We start from the raw sequence: 17,317 nt of genomic DNA on the forward strand, positions 1-17,317 counted from the left end.
AACTAGGCATAGGGTTGCCACAAAATAAGGGACACCCATTCACGACACCCAGAACCCCCTCCAAACCTGTATGAGTTTCTTTGTTCTGCTGAACACAAAAGAAGATATTTTGAAGAAAGTTGGGGACCAGGCTGCTTTGGAGGCAGGCTGCTATGTGTTCAACATAACAAAGAAATGTATACAGGTTTGGAACTACTTGAGAGTGAGTAAATTATGACGGGATTATTATGATGGGAGTAAAATTATTTTCATTTTCGGTCACAAATCTGAAATTCTGTTTTTTTTTTATTAATTAATTATTATAAATTATTTTAAATAAAAATAAATACAAGTTATTTTTAAATGTCATAAACTTTATGACAGCATTATTTATTATGTATTAATATAGCCATCTAAATGATAAATTAATAATAACATTAATTAGGCTATAATCTATGAATTAACCTGTCTAATCTAATGTCTATTAATTAACCAGTTTATTCATTAAACTGTAAAACTGTTTGCATCTCTTGTAGGCACTAATTCACAAATTTCTAAAGTTATTCACTTTTTGATGTGTCTGACTTTCCCTCTGACTCGAAATAAACCAACATCCCGGATTTTCAACTCCCTCCAAAGATTTTCTATGGGGTTGAGATCTGGAGACTGGCTAGGCCACTCCAGGACCTTGAAATGCTTCTTACGAAGCAACTCCTTCGTTGCCCGTGCGGTGTGTTTGGGATCATTGTCATGCTGGAAGACCCAGCCACGTTTCATCTTCAATGCTCTTACTGAGGGAAGGAGGTTGTTGGCCAAGATCTCGCGATACATGGCCCCATCCATCCTCCCCTCAATACGGTGCAGTCGTCCTGTCCCCTTTGCAGAAAAGCATCCACAAAGAATGATGTTTCCACCTCCATGCTTCATGGTTGGGATGGTGTTCTTGGGGTTGTACTTATCCTTCTTCATCCTCCAAACACAGCGAGTGGAGTTTAGACCAAAAAGCTCTATTTTTGTCTCATCAGACCACATTACCTTCTCCCATTCCTCCTCTGGAACATCCAGATGGTCATTGGCAAACTTCAGCCGGGCCTGGACATGCGCTGGCTTGAGCAGGGGGACCTTGCGTGTGGTGCAGGATTTTATCCATGACGGCGTAGTGTGTTACTAATGGTTTTCTTTGAGACTGTGGACCCAGCTCTCTTCAGGTCATTGACCAGGTCCTGCCATGTAGTTCTGGGCTGATCCATCACCATTTTATCCCTGATGTCCTTACACAGCTCTCTGGTCTTGGCCATTGTGGAGAGGTTGGAGTCTGTTTAATTGAATGTGTGGACAGGTGTCTTTTATAGAGGTAAAGAGTTCAAACAGGTGCAGTTAATACAGGTAATGAGTGGAGAACAGGAGGGCTTCTTAAAGAAATACTCTACATGCTTTGTAAGAAGGAAAACAAGTCTAGGTTTCAGGGCGACTTTAGAGTCGTTGGGCCAAAACTCAAGACACGAGGGGCTCACAGAGAGCGCCTGTAAATCTCCCACACGCTTAACCGATGCTAGAGCTAGTAGTAAGGTTGTTTAGCAATAGGGTTGAAGGTCAGCAGTCTGGCTTGGTTCAAATGGAGGGCTTTTAAGCCCCCTAAGAACCACAGAAAGGAACCGTGAGGGTACGAGGAGGATTTAGCCTCCTGGAGCCCTTAAGGAAGCGAACAACAAGGTTGTTTCTTCCTATAGACTGCCCTGCTATAGGAGCGTGCAAAGCTGCTGTAGCTGCAACATAGACTTTAAGAGTAGAGGTGGAACGGCCTATATCCATTAAGTCTTGAAGAAATGACAATATCTTAGATATGTCAGAAGTTAGAGGGTCGTCGCCCGAGGTTTTACACCAGGAGACAAAGACAGCCCATTTCAGGGTGTAGAGACGTCTTGTAGATGGAGCTCTGGCCTGAGAGATAGTGTTTAGGATATTCTCAGGGAGGTTTGAAGGCTCCCGTTGAAAAACCACACATTAAGGTCCCACAGCTCGGGTTTGGGATGCCATATTGTCCCTCTCGCTTGGGAGAGGAGGTCCCATCTCAGAGGGATTGGCCATGGCCTCAGGGGCAATAACCTAGACAGCTCTGAGAATCATGGTTGGGTCCTCCAAAGAGGAGCCACCAGGAGGACTTTGTGGGCACTCTCCCTGACTCGCTTGATTACCTGTGGAATCAGAGCGATCGGGGGGAAAGCATAAATGAAGAGGCTGGGCCAATCATGCATCCTTGGCTTTTAAGAAAAAAATTGGGCAGTGATGATTGTCTTCTGAGGCGAAGAGGTTGACCTCTGCCTTCCTGAAGATGTCCCAAATTCTCTGGACTGAGCGGGGGTGGAGTGATCATTCCTCTGAGGGAAGGCTGCTCCAGGACAGCATGTCCGCCCCTATGTTCAGTATGCCCTGTATGTGAGCTGCTCTCAAAGAGTGTCCACTCTAGGATGATTTTCGCTAGAGTGAAGAGGGGTTTTGATGAGAGGATTAGGGTTAGGTTAGGGTTAGCCACCATAGGTTAGGGTTGGTCACCTAACCCACCATCGTGTTGTCTGACCTGATCAAGACGTGGTGTCCCACCAGAAGAGGAAGGAAAACCTGGAGAGCTCGATACACTGCCATAATTTCTAGTTGATATGTAGCTTACTTTCCAGGTTGCTCCAAGCACCAAAGGCTGGGCGGTTGTCGCACAGAGCTCCCGAACCTGTCTTGGAGGTGTCTGTGAAGACAAATTTCCTCTTGACAATCGCTCCTATATCCAAGCCTTGCTTGAACCAGCAAGGGTTCGCCAAGGGGCCAGGGCTGTGACACATGCCTGGTTCACCTTGAGCGAGCAACGGCCATGTTGCCAGGCTAAGGGCGGGATCTGTGGTTTCAGCTGCACTTCATGAAAGTGCGGGGAGCCAGGGACAGGCCGACTGTATATATTGATATGCCACTCCCTCGAAGGCGAATCTCAAAAATTGCCTGTGATGGGGGGCTATCTGAATGTGAAAGTAAGCATCTTTCAGATCCAGGGTAAAGAACCAGTCTCCCGGGTGTATATGCGGGAAGATCTGTTTCAAAGTGATCATTCTGAGTGCTTTATCAGGGCCCTGTTCAGATGTCTGAGATCGAGGATGCCTGACTTTTGTGCTGCTGTAAAGCGCTCTGCAAATCCATCGACACCAGGTCCAAAGAGACCGTGGGGGAGACTGGCGAGTCAAGGAAGACGGCCTTATCAGCGTCCTTGATCTCTGTCAAGTTAAGCCCCAAGTGGCACTCCAGTGGCCACCACCAAGCTGGCCATCGAGCGTCCAATGGCTTTAGCCAGATCCGTGGCACTGCGCAGATCTCTGAAGGTTGTGTCCGGCTTCACCCAAGTCTTTGAGGAGCTTCGCTAGGTACACCTGGAGAACTGCCATGGAGTGTAACACAGAAGCTTCCTGGCCAGCTAAGGTGTATGCACGTCCAGCGATAGCCGAGGTGGTACGACAGGGCTTGGATGGGAGAGCGGCCTTGGTTTTCCATCCAATGGCGGCAGGCTGACACAATTGTGTAACTGGATGACGTCCAGGCAGGAACCCTGCATCACTGAAGGAGAATTAATCAACTTGCCATGTTGAATCAGCCGCTTATATAGCCCAAGACCCCGCCCCTTTTGCCTCTTGCTCGCGCAAACCGGAAAAAAACCCGATTTGTTTTCTTTAACTTTACGAACCAATCGACGTGCAGTGTACACTGCGTGATTGTATAAAGGCTTCCGAATTTGAGAAAAAGGAGTTTTCCCCCATAGCATCTCTTATTAGGCTTAACAAGATGAACAATGTAGTACAGTGTAGTATTGCAAGGGAACAATAGGCACCGCATGCTGCTTTAAGTCAGAATGTCTGAACAACTGAAATGCTTCTCTGTAAAGTGTGCAGTTCGTCTGAGGTTCATCATGAGTTAATGGACACTGATACCTTTTTTCTATTCAACCCTATATTTGGAGATCCTGTTGCATTCAAACGGTGGACGCAAGCTTTTTGTTTTTTAAAAAACGCAAAAAAAAAAAAAAGTTTACAGTGCATGTTTTCAAGACTATTTCACTATGGCAACAAAGCCGCTAAAACGCAATCACACGCAAATGAGCTTCTCTACTATTTATTGTGAAATTGATTTCTTTATATTTGCTATTAGGATTCTCCACACTGCAAAATCCTTATGTGCTTATTGAACCATGTGTTGACCTATGTACAATACGGGACAAATCGCGTCACGTATTGATTTGGTACGGGACGCGTAATTTTGCCTGTGAATACGGGACAATTGGCAACCATAACTGGGCAGGACTTTGAACTTTGCTATGAGAACTTTGGTTGCCAGATTCTTTCAAATATAAAACAGTTATTTTAAATTATCAAATGAATGCATCCTTGGTGAGCAGAAGATACTTATTTTAAAAACATTAAAAAATCTTACCGATCTAAAACTTTTGTAGAGTATACACCAATCAGGCATGAAATTATGACCTAATATTTTGTTAGTCCCCCTTTTGCTGCCAAAACATCCCTGACCCGTCGAAGCATGGACTTCACTAGACCCCTGAAGGTGCTGTGGTATCTGGCACCAAGATGTTAGCAGCAGACTTGTTTGTTCAGAACATCCAACAGATGCTCAATTGGATTGAGATCTGGGGAATTTAGAGGCCAAGTCAACACCCCAAACTCATTGTTGTACTCCTCAAACCATTCCTGAACCATTTTTGCTTTGTGGCAGAGCTCATTATCCTGTGAAAGAGACCACAGCCACCAGGGAATACCGTTTCCATGAAAGGGTGTACATGGTCTGCAACAATGCTTAGGTAGTTGGTACGTGTCAAAGTAACATCCACATGGATGGCAGGACCCAAGGTTTCCCAGCAGAACATTGCCCAAAGCATCACACTGCCTCCGCCGGCAGAAAATCTGATTCATCAGACCAGGCCACCTTCTTCCATTGCTCCGTGGTCCAGTTCTAATGCTCACGTGCCCACTGTTGGCGCATTCAGCAGTGGGTCAGAACTGGTCAATGCACTGTGTATTCTGACACCTTTCTATCAGAACCAGCATTAACCTCTTGAGCAATCTAAGCCACAGTAGCTCGTCTGTTTGATAACCCCAACTTTCGGTTCCAAAGACGGAGGTAACTTTCAGGGTATGTAAGTAGCCATAGCAACTCACTCTCTGAGCCTAATCTGCTCCGGAACAGGTTATGTTCCTGAGTTAGTTTACTTAAGAGGTATTCAGTATATTCAGGTATTTATATTAATATACTGTAACTAAATTTGTTATATAGTTAGTTATATAATATACAATATTATATATTATTCTAAAGCAGTATTATAACAAGGTAATGTTTAAATGTTAATTCAATTCAAATGTTTCATTATTTATTTTATTGTCATCACACATGGATCTACATTCAATTCTGCATCAAACAAACAATATAATCCTTATTCTCAGTGAATAAAGATTACTTATTAAACAAAAAGATTGAAAAAAATATTGCACAATCACCAAATAGGTGGTGACGTGCACTAAGTAGGTTATGTAAATTGCCATTAAACAAAAGAAGGAAGTAGAATAGCACGCTTTTTCTTAGCGTCTGTTTCCATGGAGAAACATCGATTCTTTGCTCTTTTGAGGATGTCTTGTGTGTTAACCGGGAACATACTCAGAGTTGTCTGAACTTACTCCTGGACATTTTTGGAACCAGCATACCTTGAGTACCAAAGTACCTGTTTCGTTTTTTTTTATTTACATTTGTTTCATTAGATATTTGAGTAAGCTTAAACCCAATACTTGCATGCAATAATTTCTGGGGTAGACAAGACCCCAAATGATCCATCTGTTGTGACCTTCATTTCACAGGACATGAAAGACTCATTTGGAGGAGTCCTCGAATTGGGACAGCCTTTGTTTTGTGCCGCAGGGAAGCAATCAGCTTTCGGATGCGGCCTTCAAAGAATGCAGCCTCTGAATTGGGACAGCCTTTGTTTTGCGCCGCAGGGAAGCAATCAGCCTTCAAATTTGGGAAAATATCACAAAAGTTTGTCAAGCAATGACAGACACTAAATGAGATTGTGTAAAGTAGTTTAGTCGCAAAATTATTTATTGGTGTGTTTTCTGTCAATCTGGCAACACATTGAACTTTATCAAAGAGTGGCTGTTAAGCTTGGAACATACTCTGCAAGAACAAAGAAATGTGTTCGTTTTCTCGAGGTGGCAAGAACAAGAACAAAGTTCGTTATGGCCAGGACATTCCATACTTCAGGAGAAAAGCAGGTGCCGAACATCTCCGTTTCTCCGCATTAACCCCGCCCACTTTAAATTCTGATCAATCACACAATATTTCTGGGACACCCACAAGAAAAAAATTCTGCTCAGACGATGTGTTGAGAACGAGCTGCGAGAACTCCCAAACCAGGGCTCCAAGAACAAAATGACGTAATTTTGTTCTCGCAGCCCTGGGAGCGAGAACTTTTTTCTCTGTTCTTGCGGAGTATGTTGCCGCCTTAATTCATCAGTGACTCCCTTTAACCTAGTGCCTATTCATAATGACGAAGTGATTTTGTTAATTACCTTACATGGATCTTCAGACGGGCCTGGACATGCGCTGGCTTGAGCAGGGGGACCTTGCGTGCGGTGCAGGATTTTATCCATGACGGCGTAGTGTGTTACCAATGGTTTTCTTTGAGACTGTGGTCCCAGCTCTCTTCAGGTCATTGACCAGGTCCTGCCGTGTAGTTCTGGGCTGATCCCTCACCTTCCTAATGATCATTGATGCCCCACGAGGTGAGATCTTGCATGGTGCCCCAGACCCAGTCATCTTGAACTTCTTCCATTTTCTAATAATTGCACCAGCAGTTGTTGCCTTCTCACCAAGCTGCTTGCCTATTGTCCTGTAGCCCATGCAGCCTTGTGCAGGTCTACAATTTTATCCCTGATGTCCTTACACAGCTCTCTGGTCTTGGCCATTGTGGAGAGGTTGGAGTCTGTTTAATTGAGTGTGTGGACAGGTGTCTTTTATACAGCTAATGAGTTCAAACAGGTGCAGTTAATACAGGTAATGAGTGGAGAACAGGAGGGCTTCTTTAAGAAAAACTAACAGGTCTGTGAGAGCCGGAATTCTTACTGGTTGGTAGGTGATCAAATACTTATGTCATGCAATAAAATGCAAATTAATTATTTAAAAAATCATACAATGTGATTTTCTGGATTTTTGTTTTAGATTCCGTCTCTCACAGTTGAAGTGTACCTATGATAAAAAAATTACAGAACTCTACATGCTTTGTAAGTAGGAAAACCTGCAAACTCGGCAGTGTATCAAATACTTGTTCTCCCCACTGTTCATATCTCTATGGTTCTGAGTAGGTCGCGGAGTGCCTGAGAAAAACATGTTGTGTCGATTCAGTATCTGCGGTCAGATGATATGTTGTAAGGCTATATGTCAGTGACATTTTTGTAACTTGTTACGAAATAAAAAGTCTCTCTCACCTTAAAAAAACCAACTCTCATGTCCTGTCAGCCATTTTACTGTGCTTGTAGTGCACACACTTCAACTGCACGCGCAAAGGTGGCGGTACGCGCTGTAGCTATATCACTTACGTTATTACGCATTGAATTATGGGTAGTTGACGCCATGTTTTAGGACACGCTCAGGAGCGTACAATGATAACAAGTGCAAATTTAACTCACGCCATTAAACGCTTCATCAAAGAAGAGATGTTGCTGCAAGTCGGAAGGGAAGTTATGTTTTACTAAAGATTACGAGGGCACATGAAATTTTTAACAAATGATGTGCATGTGTAACAGGTATAAAAATTCTACTGTTAAATATATTGTGAAGTAGATTTCACACAAAATTCCAGTAGCTCCTCACTGCAGAACATGAGATCCTGGGGGCGAGGTTGGATCCAGATCCAGGGGGTGGAGTTGGGCTAGGTGTAGTCTCAGTCTCAGACGTCACGCCCACAGACCGTTGGCTGAACGTCTGATGCATATGGCACACTTATCTGGAAACACTTCAGGAGTTTCGAAGTCATCATCTGGTTGTTTGAATTCTACAAGATGTCCGGGAGACGTGTGTCGCGTTTTTTGACACCTTGTGGAAGAAGAAAGCCACCATCTGTAACAATGAGCGCTTACCAGGATCAACTAAACGCTGGATTTTCAAAAGTATGTGAAGTTTGCGGCTCCATTGTTGCATTAATATAGCAAAGTAAATAAAGTGGGAGGAGTTTGATCTGGATCCAACACCGCCCCCTGGATCTCGTGTTCTGCAGTTAGGACCATCTATAAAATTGTTGATTTACAAATTGTCCTAACCTGATGTTGCTGACTGATCAAAATGAATGCTTTACTCTTTAATTATTGTGATGTCATGAGCCAACATCATTTTCTGTTCCGTCTCCACTTCCCTTTTGCATTGTCTGAATGTTCACTCTCTAGGAGGCTGCTTGTTTGTGTGATGTATCAGGAAATAAAAGTTCCAGCTAAACCGCCACCTGCTGAGCCCAAGTATCTCATAACTAATGATGTCGCTGAGCCACCGGTTACACATGAACAAATAATTGATAGTAAATAGTACAAAAGTCAAAAAGACTATAACTATATATTTTATATTATTATTTTTTAATATATTTTATATGTATATTAGAACTCGAATAATGCAAAGAAAATGGCCCACTTTATATTAGGTGGCCTTTACTACAATGTACTTACACTCTAAAAAAAAAGGTTCTATATGGCACTAAAAGTGGTTCTTGGCTCGTAATCATAGGGGATCCTCTTTAAGTGCTGTATAGCACCAATCTTTGTGTTTCAGTGGTTCTTCAGCAGTTCTTCACCGGTTCTTTGGCTGAGGTGCTATATTCGGTTATTAAGTCGCTTCCGGGTCCAAACGCTCTCTCATACCACAAGAAAAACAACAAATGGTGCTAATATACACACACAATGTGGTGTAATACTACAAAAAAAAATTATAATCATAACTTTTATCTCCATACCAAAATTCCAGATGGCCAGACAGTGATTCATCTTCTATAAATCTTTAAAATATTAATGTCTGTGACAGACTGTAAGTATTTAAAATGTTTAACTTTTTAAAATATTTGATGTTTAATATGAATAAATAGCGCTCATAAACGGCCGTCGATGGCATTCTCAAGTGAAACGAGTTGAGGCTTGGACCCAGAAACGGCGTTCCTTACGTCACGACTGAACAAGCGGATTGCACCGCTACCATATACAAAACATGTTACGATTTGGTGCTATATAGCACCAAAAGTGGTTCCCCTATGATTATTACGACCAAGATCAACTTTTAGTGCTTTTTTTTTAGAGTGTTTTTTTTTTAGAGTTAAAAAAAAGTACAATGTACTTAATATGTTCATATTGTATTGCAATATTGGTTTGCAGCTTCAGCCTTCGTTTGTTCTCAATAAAATTGAGTCCAAATGTTATCAACTTTAACAGATTAAAGTTACTTGGTCAATTATGTCTTTCAAATTCAAACTTTAGCATCAAAATATACTCAATCCTTATTTGATTTTCTCAGGTCAACTATTTACATTCCTAAATAACAGTCATTTTTTTGTATTAATCATACATTTGTGCTTTGTGCATACAACAAGTGCTTTGTGCTAATTTTTTTACAGTTCTAAGTGCTCTGTTTTCTCTCGGACTTGGCGAATAATATCTGGAAGCGTCTTGGTCATGAACTCGTAGTGTTTTCCCTTCAGGTTCTTGCCGGGTTTCTGTTGCAGTCCAATACCGAGATACTCAGCCTTATCCTCATATTCAGGCCAGTGTGTCAGACCCGGACCATTCGGAGACCTGCCGATCCAAAAATAGACCTATTAGAGTGCAGAAACAATATACTTTTGTTCTTCTACACAGAGAGAAAATCAGAATGGATATTTTACCCAGTGTGTGCAAAGTTCCCCCAGTAGGCCATCACAGTCCTGCATAGCTCTTCCTCTTCCTTTGTGAAAGGAGCTAAAGGGATTGAACCGTTAGATGAAAATGCCAGTGTTGGTAAAGAATTTGTTTTTATAATCATGATTCCTACCGGTTGCTTTGAGATGAGCTTTAGCAAAGCAGGTTCCCTGAATAAAGAAAAGTTCATCCGCATGGTCGACACCAACAAAGCTGGGTCTCTTCTTCTGGACCATACTGGGAGGATGCTGGAACTCGTACAGGTAAACCGGCGCTCCTGAAGCTAAAATCACAACAGAGATCCTTGTTTTACAGACATTTGAAATAAATGACAATAAGGTTTTACTCAAAGAGTAGTTCACTGTGATTTTGGGGAGCTAAAGGATAATGAAAACATGCACAATAAACTTTAGTTTTCTCTCTCTCTCGATGATTCAGTTCAGTGATTTGGCTGCATTCTGAAATTAACATATAATATATATATATAAATAAAGTATTTTAATTTAAATATAACTCCTTAAAATATTGTCATTCAAATGACTCTGTGTATAGTGAAAGGGTGTCATAATATTTGCAGTGTTTAAACAGTTGCAATAGTTAAATATGAATTTATGAGTAATTCACTGTTTCTCACCGCTGTGGTGTTTTGCCAGTTGGAGGGCTGGGATATTAAAAATCACGTCCCCCATCATCTCTCTATAAAGGTCTCTGATTTTAACAGGATCGTTTGTGTTGCCCAGATACTCTTTTGCCACCAGGTCAATGATCCATCGGTCCCGGGGCTAAAGGGAATTGCGTTCAAAGCACACAGAATTCAAAGAAAAAAAAGTGAAGAAAGATTTCCAATGTACTTCTCACTGAAAGGTTAATATTACATAATGTAAATGTGCATTGTATTGAGTCGTATCTTACGTCAGGATAAGTCAGGGTCAAAGCTTTTGTGGCTTGCTCTTTATCCATCCTATCAATCCATCCAGGATCCAAAAAATACTATAACAAAATAAAACTAAACTTTATGCATCAAAAAAATCAAACCTAAAATATGAATATACTGTAAATTCATTTGAGATCTCTGTATGTGCATAGATTTTATTCACTTTATATTTTACATGTCATTTAAATTCAACATCACTGAGCCAACTAAGATCCAACTAAATAAATAATGAACAAATAAAAATATAAAACAACATGAAATTAGTTCATTGACAGTCTTATATATTATATTATATATTAATATAATATAAAATAATTTAAGGAATTATCCATTCATTTACTGACAAGGAACACATGGAACGAATCCGCTCCACATTTTGATTGACAGCCGTCACAACCTACTAGTGACCGTGTTTACTCCTTTCTTTTCAACAATTGGATAGGATTTTAAAAACGGCTGTTATATTTGTGTAAGGCGGGATGTTACTTCTGACGAAGCGCTGTTAAATATAGGTGGAAAACGATGCCGCAAAAAGAATAATTAAAATGCTTTCTTAAAAAGGCAAAAGAACGCATGCATGTTTTCTTAATATGATAATTAAAAACCAACAGACTGATGAAAATGTGGGACATTTTCTCAATATGCGACGTGTGGGACAAGGGGTGAAAATGCATTGCGGTACAACGCAAAGGGGGACGGGTGGTCACCCTAGCCCAGTCTGTTGTGATTGGCCTACTATGCTCTGATTGGTCAGATGGCCCAGTCTGAGGGACTGAATCCTTTATCGAACTATTTCAGACACTGTGAGAAAAGAGCTTATGCTGCAATGTATGAGGAAATGAAAGTGTGTTTTGTCTCTGGATGAATGGAAACCTATTGTAGGAGACCTCTAAAATAAAAATAGCATTATAGGGGCACTTTAAGAAAGAAAAAAAAGAAAGAAAAAAAAGAATTAAATTAATATTTATGAATTTCTACCTTTGAAAAAAAGTCAAATTAAACCACCTGCATAGAAGAAATAATAGTAATATCATGTGGATACTAATGGATTTTCAGTTGCTTTCTTTATTTAATTAAAAGCTGTTTGGAGTGTGATATTGATTATAATAATAAATGTAATATTTACTCACTGTGGGCAGTAAAAAGCCAAACTCATCATTAGTAATACCAGTGATGAGAGGAACTTTACTGAACTCTTGTTTCCGGACGATCTCCGCTACCGGCTTGTGAAGGAAATGAGAATCCACAGCAGCACTAAAGTGCATCATCTTTAACTATAAACACAGCGCAAACAATCCTCATGAATGACAAAAAATATATTCTATATATACTGATCAGCCATAACATTATGACCTAATTATGTCCTAATATTGTGCCGTTCCCCATTTTGCTGCCAAAACAGCCCTGACCTGTCGAGGCATGGACCCCACTAGACTAGGTGTGCTGTGGTATCGGGCACCAAGATGTTAGCAGCAGATCCTTTAAGTCCTGTAAGTTGCGAGGTGGGGCTTGTTTGTACATCCCACAGACGCACGATTGGATTGAGATCTGGGGAATTCCTGAACCATTTTTGCTTTGTGGCAGGGCACATTATCCACCAGGGAATACCGTTTCCATGAAAGGTAGGTGAACAATGAGAAGGTAGGTGGTACGTGTCAAAGTAACATCCACATGGATGGCAGGACCCAAGGTTTCTCAGCAGAACATTACCCAAAGCATCACACTGCCTCCGCCGGCTGGCCTTCTTCCCATAGTGCATCCTGGTGCCATGTATTCCCCAGGAAAGCGACGCACACGCACCCGGCCATCCACTTGTTGATGTTAAAGAAAAGGTGATTCATCAGACCAGGCCACCTTCTTTCATTGCTCCGTGGTCCAGTTCTGATGCTCATGTGCTCTGTTGGTGTTTGGGGACAGTTGGTGTTTTTTTGACTTGTTGGGGTCAGCATGGGCACCCTGACTGGTCTGCGGCTATGCAGCCCCATACGCATCAAACTGCGATGCACTGTGTATTCTGACACCTTTCTATCAGAACCAGCATTAACTTCTTAAACAACTTGAGCTCCAGTAGCTCGTCTGTTTGATCGGACCACACGGGCCAGTCTTCGCTCCCCACGTGCATCAATGAGCCTTGGCCGCCCATGACCCACCCATACTCTGACCTCATTCAAATCCTTGCACATTTGTCCTCCTTCTAGCACATCAACTTTGAGGATAAATGTTTACTTGCTGCCTAATATTGATTGTAATTTTAAATGAAAAAAAGGACTTTCAGGACTTTCCTAACATTTCCTAACAATTTTAAAATGTGCAATCAAGTTTTACTTTAAAGTACATTTTAAATCATTGTGTTTTAATAATTTTCCTACTTAGTTGGGACAAAAAAAACACTTTTTAGTTCAACAAACAATTTTTTTAAAAATTAAAATACATTTAAACTATAACTATAATAGGAACAGTGTCCGAAAACATTACATTCAGTTCACACTTAAGTATATTATTCCCGTAACAAGTACTTGTTTCACAAGGGATCTTACTTACACAGTATGATTTCGAAAACATTTTATTTTTATGAAAAATGTCACACCTTTTTGGAATATTCCAAAACATCCTCATCAGACCAGCCCATGATGCAGTCAACTATCTTTGATGAACTTCTACTGTCACAGTTGCATGTTTTGGCTGCATTCTGCAATGACGACCAACATGAGGACTTGAGATGAAGACTTGTAAACAACATAATAATGAAAATATAAGAAGATTATGAAAGTAAATGAAACCTGGGCTCTCTGTAAAGGATTAGCCATCACTAAACCATTCCAAAAGGCAGTCCCGCTCTCTGCAATGGCACGATGAAACAGACCAGAAGCCAACGGTGAAAGAATCTTAAAGACATAATGACACAGAAAGTGACTCGATCATTCAATACAAATCATTACGGCTGAATTATGGCTTCTACAGATAGTAAATAAAGATGCACACCAGCGTGGATACACTGATTCCTCCTGCAGACTCTCCAAAGATGGTCACTGATCCAGGATCTCCACCGAAACTGTGGATGTTCTCCTGGACCCATTGAAGAGCAGCCACCTGGTCCAGAAAACCATAGTTTCCTGGCGCGTGTTCATCTCCTGTGCTGCAAAAGAAAACAAACCTTTTATCTGAATCCGTCATTAAATACAGAAAAATGGATTCATATTATAGGGCTTAAATCCTGTGCTAGTGATGCACCAAAGAGAGTTTTTGTAATGAAACACTGAAATTCAAATTTGTATTTAATAATTTAGACATTAGACATTTTAAATGAGCGGAGGGGGCGTGGTTTAACGAGGTCTACGAGGCACAAGCCTGCCAGAGTTCACTTCTCATCAGTTCTCTCAGCATGTCTCAGTTCAGTGAACTGTTGTAGTTCCTAGCATATACTTCCGGTTATTCGTTTATTTCTAGTCGGAGGGTGTGTCACTCATGTCAGAAAGTTAGTATCTTTAGTAAATGATGGATCAGCGCTGACTCGAGATGCGAACCGTTTAGAACGATTAAGTCCGATTTGGTGAACTGGTTTGACCGGTTCACTAAAAAGAACCGGTTCAAAAGAACAATTTGTTCACTAACCAGATATCAATGGACCAGAGACGGAGCGATTGCTAACAAAGTTATATTGTAACTACTGAGTTGTGAGAGCGCTGTCTGTCAGCGCGAGTTTATTTTGTTTGTATCGGAGAGTTCTGAATAAACACGAGACCCAGTCACACAGCCGTCTTCCTCCTTGTTCTACCAACTTTGTAACACATGTAATGTACCATTACAGCTGTCGAGATGAACGAGTTACGAGTAAGTGTTGATTATAGCATTATTTTTAGATATTTTCCTATCATATAAAAAGCGTCAGTGATGCGCATTGAGTACACAGCGCAAACAAAGACACAACAGCAGTAATCGAATGTAATCCAGTTTATTGTGGAGATAGCTGGCTAGCCTAGCCCGGATACGCTCACGCTTACCCTCCTTCTGCTTAATCTCGTGCCACGTATGGCGCCTCCGCTGTGGGCCAGATGCAGTACTGGGGGTCGGTGATGTTGAAGGCCGACCAGCCAGTGCAGCCCGAGCTTCGGCGTGTGTGAGGTTTATCTCTAAAGATGTGGCTCTGCCGATGTTGAGCAGAAACTCACGACTGTATGCACATTTTAGAACAGATAGACGCGACGAGGACGTACAAAAACACTGACTCACAAGATAGAAAACATCATTCTGTCGGGAGAGAGAGAAGCCGCAACATGAATAATAAAGTTCTGTGTGAACTTGAATAATTAGCTACACATCAGAAATCACTGATCACAAATCAGAAGGAACTGAAAAAAGACTTCTGTTTTCATTTCTACATCCAAACACTGAGAAACTGCCAGCGTTCACTCGTTCACAAGCCATGTTCTCTCGAGGACAAACAAATATGGCGCTTGTATGGGCGTGCCAAATTCTCTGGGCGGAGGAAAGGGAGGTAACCGTTCCTGTCATGACATCATAACAGGAAAATTCAAGATCAGCTCATCTGAGCTGTCATTTTCTCAAAGGCAGAGAAAGACAGCCAGAACTCGGTTTACACCGATCAAAATTTCTAGCCACTAAAAATGAAAATGTCATGCCATGGGACCTTTAAACGACCCTTAAAGACATATAAAGTCAAGGAAGATCTAACATCCAGTGGTAGATTATTCCACAGTCATAGCCCAGCGACCGCAAAAAAATCACGATCTTCCTTTAATTTGAGACATGCACGAGGGAGAGTTAAGAAAATCTTATTTGATGATCTTAGTGTAACGCTTGGACTGTGGGGCTTAATAAGCTCAGTTAGGTATTCAGGCACCATTCCGTGAAGTGCTTTAAAAACATATATCAGAATCTTGTACTGTATCCTAAATTGTACTGGTAGCCATCCCAAAAGAGACAACAAGGGAGTTGTCTGATATTGATCATGGAACATGATCTGATTTCTTTGCATTCATTAACAAACTTGCAGCAGCATTTTGTACCAGCTGCAAGCAAGCAACATGTTTATGGCAAGTCCCAACATATAGAGCACTACAATAGTCTAGACAGGAAAAAATATAGGCATGGACAACTTTTTACAGGCCCCTAGCTGGAAGAATTGGTTTCGGTTTGGCAAATGCCCTTTTTTATGTCCAGAGAAAGCAGGCTGATGTTTTAATAAAAGAAACAAGTAACAAACAAAAAGAAAACTGGAACACAAGGAACAAAAGCATTCAACAACTGACAGAGAGCAAATTAAACACAAGGGCTATAAATGCACAGGGGAAAACAAGCTTAACAACAGTAACAAGGAAACAAGATACACTTAAGGAGACTAATCAACATGAAAAACTACAAAATAAAGCACAGGAAACTTCAACGTAAAAGTCCAAGGACAGACACAGAGCATGTGACACGTCTTTATCTGTTGATCAAATATGAGGGATAGGTCAAAAACGATCCCCAAGTTCTTTATTTGATAATGCAAGTAAACCTCTCATGGGCTTAAGTTATCGCTTACCATCTGGCTACAAGCTGAGCAACCAAACATAATAAGTTAGTTTTATTTTCATTCAATTGAACATCCACAACTTTACTTCCTCCAGACACTTTTTTATACGCAGAATATTATACGCATGGTATCGGATTTGGATTTGTCCTGTCTGACCGATACCCGATCCGCCACAAAATTGCGGTAAAGGAGCCAATACCGATTCCTGCTTCAAGCTCTCCACCATCATCCCCATCCCAAAAATAACCCCAAAATCATTGGACTTAATGACTTTAGTGCTGGCACACCTGAAGGATATCACAGGACCCTTGCTTATTGCGCAAACAGGTATGGGGGCGACAGGGGTGTAGCACAAAATCCTGGGCCCTATGCATAGGCAGTCCTGATGGGCCCCCATGTTCCATGTTAAAATATATTCCAGACTTTTCAAAGGGCCCTCTCCCTAGACGGGGCCCTGGATAGTCAGGTCCACTTTTACCCCCACTACCACGCCCATGGTGGGCGACGCCCTCAACATGGAACTGCATTATATCCTGCAACATCTGGACAAACCAGGGACTTATGCTGGATCCGGTTTGTGGACTTCAATTCAGCCTTCAACACCATCATCCCAGCACTCCTCCAGACCAAGTTAACCCAACTCTCTGTTCCTAGTTCTATCTGTCAGTGGACAGTCTAAAAGATGCTGTCTAACAGATGGCCAACAGCAGGTGAGATTGGGGAAAATCATATCCAACAATAGCACTGGCACCTAAGGCCCCCCACTGCTCTTCTCACTCTACACGAATGAAAGCAATGCTAAAGATCCTTTTGTCAAACTTTGGAAGTTTGAAGACAACACTGCCATCATCAGCCTCATACACAATGGTGACAAATCTGCATATAGGCATGAGGTTGAGCAGATGA

The 17,317-nt window shown here is 41.5% G+C and overlaps 1 protein-coding gene across 1 annotated transcript in view; it reads right to left on the reverse strand.

The window, feature by feature from the left end:
* Positions 1-9,359: 9,359 nt before the first annotated feature.
* ces2b (carboxylesterase 2b) overlaps positions 9,360-17,317 on the reverse strand; it is a 75,714-nt gene continuing 67,756 nt past the window's right edge. The window contains exons 42-50 of the mRNA XM_079809658.1: positions 13,858-14,011; positions 13,656-13,760; positions 13,463-13,564; positions 12,006-12,149; positions 10,854-10,931; positions 10,576-10,723; positions 10,075-10,224; positions 9,929-10,001; positions 9,360-9,839 (exon numbers count right to left, since the gene is read on the reverse strand). Of these exons, the coding sequence (XP_079665784.1) occupies positions 9,656-9,839; positions 9,929-10,001; positions 10,075-10,224; positions 10,576-10,723; positions 10,854-10,931; positions 12,006-12,149; positions 13,463-13,564; positions 13,656-13,760; positions 13,858-14,011 (1,138 nt within the window). The 3' untranslated portion in view covers positions 9,360-9,655. The remainder of the gene's footprint in view (positions 9,840-9,928; positions 10,002-10,074; positions 10,225-10,575; positions 10,724-10,853; positions 10,932-12,005; positions 12,150-13,462; positions 13,565-13,655; positions 13,761-13,857; positions 14,012-17,317) is intronic.

This window comes from Gobio gobio (assembly GCF_949357685.1).
Source record: "Gobio gobio genome assembly, chromosome: 25".
Taxonomy (NCBI): domain Eukaryota; kingdom Metazoa; phylum Chordata; class Actinopteri; order Cypriniformes; family Gobionidae; genus Gobio; species Gobio gobio.